Source organism: Oreochromis aureus, linkage group 3 (genome assembly GCF_013358895.1).
Source record: "Oreochromis aureus strain Israel breed Guangdong linkage group 3, ZZ_aureus, whole genome shotgun sequence".
Taxonomy (NCBI): Eukaryota; Metazoa; Chordata; class Actinopteri; order Cichliformes; family Cichlidae; genus Oreochromis; species Oreochromis aureus.
Window position 1 is genome coordinate 64,627,885 of NC_052944.1, and position 7,656 is coordinate 64,635,540.

The window sequence follows — 7,656 nt, forward strand, 5'->3', positions numbered from 1 at the left end:
ACTCTGTAGTGGCACAAGTCGCAGTAGTATTACATTACAGGCCAGAATTATTATTTGTAGTCATTCTGCTGAACGTTAGTCCAATTTCTCCCAGGATTCAAATTTCTGAAAGTGACACCCCCAGAAGCTTCATCAGAGCCACAGCAGCTGTTAGTGTAGGAGACTCCATCACATTTACCTACTTAAACATGCACACACACACACACACACACACGCACACACACACACACATTCACACACATACACACACGCACACACACACACACACAGATTATTCCCTCAGCTGAAAGAACACAGAGGGGCTGATGGTTTGTGCATTCAGAGCTTTAAGAACCTTTTTTACTCGACACTAAAACCAGTTCAGAGTCACCAATGCTGCGCACCTGCACATCTTTAGAGTTGGAGGGGGACAAGAGAATCCACACAAAGACAACATGCAAAGGTATCAGCCCTCCCTCACCTGGACTCCAAAGGTGAAACTCTCTGATGTTCCTGCAAAGTAAATATGGATGAATATCGCAGCAGAGGTGTGGCTTTCCAGGGTCTTATAAAAATGTCTGCTTCTCTCTGACACACACGAGCATCCAGACCGCCGCCTCAGACTCCATCATCACATCCAGAAAACAACGGTCCAAGCTGACAGCTCCTCTCTCTGAACCCAGTGTCAGGATCTTCACCTGTCCAAACCTCATACAGGTCTGCATTTTCTGTTCAAAACAATTTACAGAATTTACTTTACAAAATTGAAATGTGCCTTTTTGAGTAGAAAAGGTCAGCGTAAGCATAAAGGACTGAGAGTAGTGGATGCTAAAGATTACTCTTATAGCTCAGGAAATATAGCAGTTCATACACTAATCAGAAGGTTGGTGGTTCAACTTTCTGTGTCCTGATCAATACTGAACCCCAAGTTGCTCTCTGATGTGTTCATTGGAGTGTGAACGGTAGAGAGAAAGCATTCAGGTGTAGAGAAAAGTGCTGGATTTACTTATAGAAATATCAGCTCTTTTTTAGTCTTAATCACAGAGCTTTGGGTTTCCTTCTTGGGGAATTGTAATATGTGATTGATTCTATTATCAGTCAATTTTTTAATATGAATTTTCTTGAAGGACTTTTCCTGATGAACAAGAACAAACACACAGTAAGGCAAATGTTGTGTTTTCAGATGCTAGTTTTAAAAATGAAAACTTCTCAGTCTTTTCCTTTTTTTAGATAACACTATTTTGAAAAATTGTTGACTGCATCATATCTATTAAAAATAGACGATGAACACATTATTATATTAGCTGACTATGACAATGAATAGCTTTATTCAACCAGCTGTGATAAATCAATACATATTTCTAAACATGGACAGACAGCAAAAACAGTTATTTTTATGTCTGATCCTTATTCATTTTATTAATTTCTAAGTTCATTTTATTTTATTTTTTGAGGGGAAATAGATAATTTATGCCTAATTCAGAACAGCAGTAGGCTTATAATGGCATATGCAGCTGTGGCAGGCAGGCAGGAGGTGGAACCAAATGCAGAACTCAAACACAAAAGATGAACTTAAGGCAGCAGCTTTATTGCTGTGAAAAATTGTCCAAAACATAAGCTCACAAAAATCAAACCAAACCTAGAAAAATGGAAACTAGAAACAAAAACACTGAGAAATGAAAACTCAAACACCAGGAAACTAGAAATGAGGTGCTAACACTTGAAACTAAAAATGCAGCGAGACTTATGAGAAGGTACGATGAGGAAAACACCGGGCTTAAATATACAAGGAGTAATGAGGGAATAGGAAACACGAGTGAAACACTGCTGGGATCAATTCGACATAACGAGACAAGGGGGACGCAAAACTAGACACACTGACAGAGGACACAGGACTTTCAAAGTAAAACAGGAAATAACATGAACATTGAACCAGGGACACAAGACAACACAAGTAACACAAGGGAGGCACAGAGACAAAACCTAAATGCTGAAAAATCACAGAGGTGCTAAAGAATAACTAATGAACATGAAATACAAAACCATGAAAAGCCCCCAAAATCCCAGAACACTGAAAAAAGAAAACTTAAACACCAAGTCACTGGACTCCAGACCCTGACATTTAACACATTTGTTTAATAGCAGCTTTTTATTAAAGGTGCCCTGTTACTGTGGCACCTCACAGTACAAACAGCTGCCTGTGGTCAGCATTTTAAACCTATTGAACTGTTGTCTGGAGGCTCTCGGAGAATCTATAAACTTTTTTTTTCTCTCATGTTCATGGCTACAGCCAATTTGAAGACACCAGTTAGCATGACAAGCTTGTCTTTTACAACCGTAGAACTCAGAAAGGTTCCAGCTGACAAAGACGTTTGACCTTGAGCCCAAATACTGCATTTCTTGTTTCTTTCTACAGAAGCAGCTACATATTCCTGTCAAACACTGTCACCTAATGGTGAAAACTTATATACAAATTTAGCAAATTCTGAATACAGCTCCCATAAAAAGCAGTACATAACAAGTTTAACAGCAATGTAGGCAAAGTAGATTCCAGACTATAGCAGACTTTAACCAGACTTTAATGTTAGTACTTTAATCTTGAGTGCATGAAGGGTCATTTAATAAAAGCTCTTAAAATGACTACATTTAAAGTATCATGTAACTCGTTGTGTTTTGGCCTTGTGTATTTTCAGACATGGCATCTGTTGGTCCGCTGCTCCTGCTGATGATGTCAGCCTTCTTCATCATCTCCAGTGTGACCACGTCTCCGTCTGCTGACCAAAGCGAGCATGGAAAAACCCTTCTGGAGAAACTAAAACAAGGCAAAGAAAAACTTAAAGGTGCACTAAAGGCTGGTTTAAAAAATAAGGAGGACATCAAAAATATTGGTGCACTTTGTCTAACATTAATCAAAGACATTGGGAATGTGATAAAAGGAAGTAGTTCTGATATTCTTAATCTTGCTCAGTCTGTGGTTAATGTTGTGCCAGTGGTAGGTTCTGTTTTTTCCTTACTAATGACAATAGTGATACTGATAGACAAACATGTTAATGACAAATCATTACTGAAAGATATCAAGGAAGAATTTGAAAAAATCGAAGTTAAGCTTGAGAAGTATCATCAGGACCTAAAGTGGAACATCTGGGCAGCTGCAACTTATTCTAAGCCAGAGTTAAAAATTAGGACTGCCTGGACTGAATACAAAACACTGCTGGGCAGTCTCGCTGGGGCAAAAGATGAGAATGAAAAGAAAAGACATGAACAAAGCTTTATAGAAGCCTACTCAAAATATGAGAAAGCTCCTCGGGAAATGGGAGAGTTGCTGAAAAAAACAGGAAAGAGCTTCATTAATAACCTCGGGGATGAACTGGCTGAACATGTTAAATGTCACGAGAAGGAAATCATAGAATATACTTATCTCATTCTTACACTTATCTTCAAGGGCAACATGATGAATCAATTCTACTACAGCCTGAAGAACATAGAGTCTAAAGCGAGAGATGATGAGATGAAGAAGAATGTATATGAAGCAGTGACAGCAATGTTTGAAATCCAAAAACAATGCATTGATAACAGTATGACTTATGTTAAACAGGACGTGAAACCACTTATTGATAAATCTAAAAAACGTGATGACTTAGCAAAGGAAGTCTGGAATTTTCTGCAGAAGACATATGACAGGTATGACTGGATGGTTGTTGGATTTATAACCAAAAAATCCAGCCATAAAACAATTAAAACCCTGAACAAACACGTGCTGACAGGATTCCAGGATGTGCCAACAGAGCGCATTACTGTGGCCGTATCCAGACAGGTGAAAGGGACTCACAGCAAAGTACAGGAAGTCAGCAAAGCCATTGAGAAGTGTATTAATAAGAAGGTTTTGTGTTACAAGGTGGCAGAAACACTCAGCACATGTGGGGAAAAGGTGGCAGGAATTCCAATGTCTCAGACTTACACAGCAGTCCACGCCTATACTAGAAAAGCTCACCAAAGCACCAAGGCAAAGGAAGCTAACCCTAAAGCTAAAGTTGAAGACCAAGCTGATGATGAAGATGAAATCAATGCTGCTCCTGAAAACCCTTCAGATCAGACTCCTTACATTTACACAGGGGAGTGTGAAAAATCTCCAGGTGTGAAGCATGGAAAGTTTTTGGTTCTGATCAAAAGTGACGAAGAAATGATGGGAAAAGATCCGTGTGCCAAGCAGGACTGTGGGCAAAGTAAAGGCAGAGGAAAATGTGTTTCAATGAAAGACATGTTCCTTGGAATTTGCCGGTGTATTTATCCATACTATGGGCTTCACTGTGAGAATGACATAAATGATTATGGTATAGAATTAGAAAAAGAAGCAGGGACACAGAAAAATAAACCAACAGTGACAGACAAGAGGAGGCGAAACAAGAACTGAAACAGCAGAACAGACTTCATGAAGTGACAGGAGCTTCTTCTCTAAAATGACACTGAAACATTCGGTAAATCATCTTTTTCCTCAGACTTAAAGTATCTAAGAAACCAAAACCACATTTTTGAATGCGACTAACACTTTAATCCACTGCTCCATTCACAGTGCCTCAATCTGTTTGGATCACATGTTTGTGGCTGATGTGCTCACCGTCACTAAGACTAAAGCTGATTTCATGTAAACACAGGCGGTTAAAAAAACACCAGAGTGGGCTCTGATTGGTTTGAACCTCCTCTGAACATTGTTCCCTTCAAACAACCAAAGTCAGTGTCTGAGCTCACGTTCACTTCATGAGATTTTCTGCTGTTCATGTTTCTTTGAGCAGCAGCTGATAATGTGTGAACCTCTGAACAACAGTGAAGCATTTCTCAGAGTCCAAATCTGTGTGTTAAACTCACATGAATGAAATTAAGATAAAGTTTGTGTTCATCTGCCAAACTGAAAGACATCATACAGCAATCTGAGAACCAATGAAATGTGTCTGCCCTGAATAAAGCTTCTGTTTCACTGTCATACTTGTGTCTCTGATTTGAATACTCACCTTATATCAGTGTGTCGTATCACTCATTCTAATGCACACTTTTAATGTAGTCCCTCCTGACTGGGGGAGCGGAAATTTCTAAGGAAATACAGTTTTTTATTTTGAGTGAAGTGACCCTTAAAAGTTCAGTTCACCTATATCAGCTGTAGGTTACAGCTTAAAACACTTCAAAAACACCAACCTTCTGTTGACACGGTGCTTTGTGAGCAAAGTTGCAGCCAACTCATTTTAACAATGGAGGCGGAGTAACACAGCATCAGTGCAGGTCTGACTGTCCAGCTAGACGCTGACGGAGGCTGGGTGGGGTCTTTCCTTGACTCCACATTCACAACATTAGGTGTTCGTGTGCCCTGACCGCCCAGGAGGGTAGTGACAATACACCATCAGGCTTTTAGATGGACGTGTTTTCTGTCCACTACACTGTAAGTCGGTGCTTTCAAAGAGTTCCCTTTCATTGGAATATACGTACAGATTTTCAACATCCTAATATCCTAACTATTAAAAAGAGTAAAACACTGACACTAATAAAAACTAAACTAAAACAAGAAAATCCAGTCTGGAAAGTGATGAAAAATACAGTAAAAGGTCAAATCTAAACAAAATTAAAATAATTCAAAAATATTAAACTAAAATAACAGTTTAACTGGTTTTATGTCTACAGCAGATTTACTGATCTTTGAATATAATTCAGAAACACTTGACCCCTGTTTCAATGCAGGCGGTAATGTAGAAATTGTGGGTGACTATAAATACCTCATAGTAGACATTGACAATAAACTGGACTGGGCTAAAAAAAAAAAAAAAACCCACAGCACTTTACAGGAAGGGCCAGAGTCGCCTCTACCTTTTGAGGCGACTGAGGTCCTTAAAAAACTGCCGGACAATGCTCAGGATTTTCTACGACTCTGTTGTGGCCAGTGCAATCCTCTACGCTGTTGCATGCTAGGGGAGCAGATTGAGGGTTGCTGATGCCAAAAGACTCAATAAACTGATCCGCAAGGACAGTAATATTGTGGGGATGGAGCTGGACTCTCTTAAGGTGGTGTCAGAGAGGAGGATGTTGTCCAAGATAAAGAGGTTTAGTGTCAGTTTTTATTGTCCTTGTGCAGCCGGAGTGCCGTGGTTTTGTTTCTGTATTCTGAGGACTGATTCCATCTTGTAGACATCTGAAGACACTACACAGGTTAGTTTGTATGAAGTTCATGGGTCATGTGACTCTTCTCCCACAGAACATGATCCCTATGAGTGCCAACCTCAGAGATGTAATCAGACAGTGACTAAAAATCTATGAAAACATCAAAATCTGACAGTAAACAATCTGAGTTGGTTGAACAGGTGTTCAGGTGTGTTCTGTTCATACTCTCCATCACTAAGACACGCTGGAGCAGGGTCGGAGAGTAAATATGAAAACATTAGCTCAGTCTACATGTAAAACTGATCTGAGGTCAGCAGGAACAGGGCAGGTGTTTCAGAAGAAAGGGGCTGCAAAACAGCAACAACAAAACAAATGTGTCTAATAATCAATCTTAGAAGAATTACTGATGCTCAGCTATGAAACACAAAGATATTACACACTATTAAAAGCAGTAGTGGTTTTTGATATGGGCGACATGGGTGGTTGCCCAGGGTGGCATCGTGGTGGGGGGGTATCACAGGCATTGGGAAAAAAAAAAAAGTTGCTCATACTCATGCTGCCCCGACATCATGCCAGCGCATTTTGGGGACAGCACAGTCACTAGTTGGTTTTCTGCCGCCCATTTGCTGGGAATAAGGGCGCCCCTCCGTTTGCGAGGTGCGCCATTATGGGTTCAAATTGTGGTCATAAATATTTTGTACTTGTAAATCAGTTTTGTATGTGTAAAAAGAATTTGTGTGTGCGTAAAAAAAGATTTGTGTGACACTCTGCACTCAAGTTTCAAGTTACAAGTAGGAATTTTGACCCCATTGTTCATCCTTTCATCTGATTGGTCAATGTCACGTCAATCACAAATTTAACAATCCAATCAGAGAACGGATGGGTTTGGTTATTGGAGGGGTGTACAAACTTTTTTAGTCTAACAACACAGAAACAGGAATTCTCTGCTGCTCCTGTTTTGCAAGAGATAAAACAACAAAAAACTAGAGTTAGGAAGCTTGAAACAGACGTTTCTACACTGTGTCGACCTGAGATGTTTCTAAACACTTACTCCAATAATACTTGAAAGCGCTCAGGTCACATGACTATGACTAACCGGGGATTTTTGTTTGCATGATTACCAATGTTCCCTCTAATTTTTCATGTGTCTGAGCGAACACACAAACTCCCTGAGCGATCCCTTGGACCACTGTGAGCAACAGCAGACGTGTGCACTGTGGTCACGCCAGCATCGAATCCATCCAAGTTACGTGGTTTATTAAAATAATCAAATTACAGCATTTACATTTATGTTAGACTACTTTTAATTAACTGCTTTAGCCCACTTACAATGAAAATAAAATAAAAAAAATCTTGTTCATGACCTGTGTATTATGTTAACACTATTGGAAGTAAAAATAACTTGAACTCCAATTTTGAAAACACAACTTTATTTTTTTAATTTTTTTTTATAAAGCTTTGACTTGTATTATGAGTATGAGTCTGTGGTCTGGGAGAGAGTCCTGTCACTCTCATTGTTCTGACACACACAACAAA

General features: G+C 39.5%; 1 protein-coding gene across 1 annotated transcript; it reads left to right on the forward strand.

Annotated features, from left to right (window-relative positions):
* The first annotated feature begins 556 nt into the window (after positions 1 to 556).
* Positions 557 to 4,957, forward strand: LOC120436631. The gene is made up of 2 exons (XM_039607580.1): positions 557 to 696; positions 2,673 to 4,957. The coding sequence occupies exon 2, from the start codon at positions 2,675 to 2,677 to the stop codon at positions 4,388 to 4,390; it is 1,716 nt and encodes a 571-aa protein (XP_039463514.1). The 5' UTR covers positions 557 to 696; positions 2,673 to 2,674; the 3' UTR covers positions 4,391 to 4,957.
* The last annotated feature ends 2,699 nt before the right edge of the window (positions 4,958 to 7,656 follow it).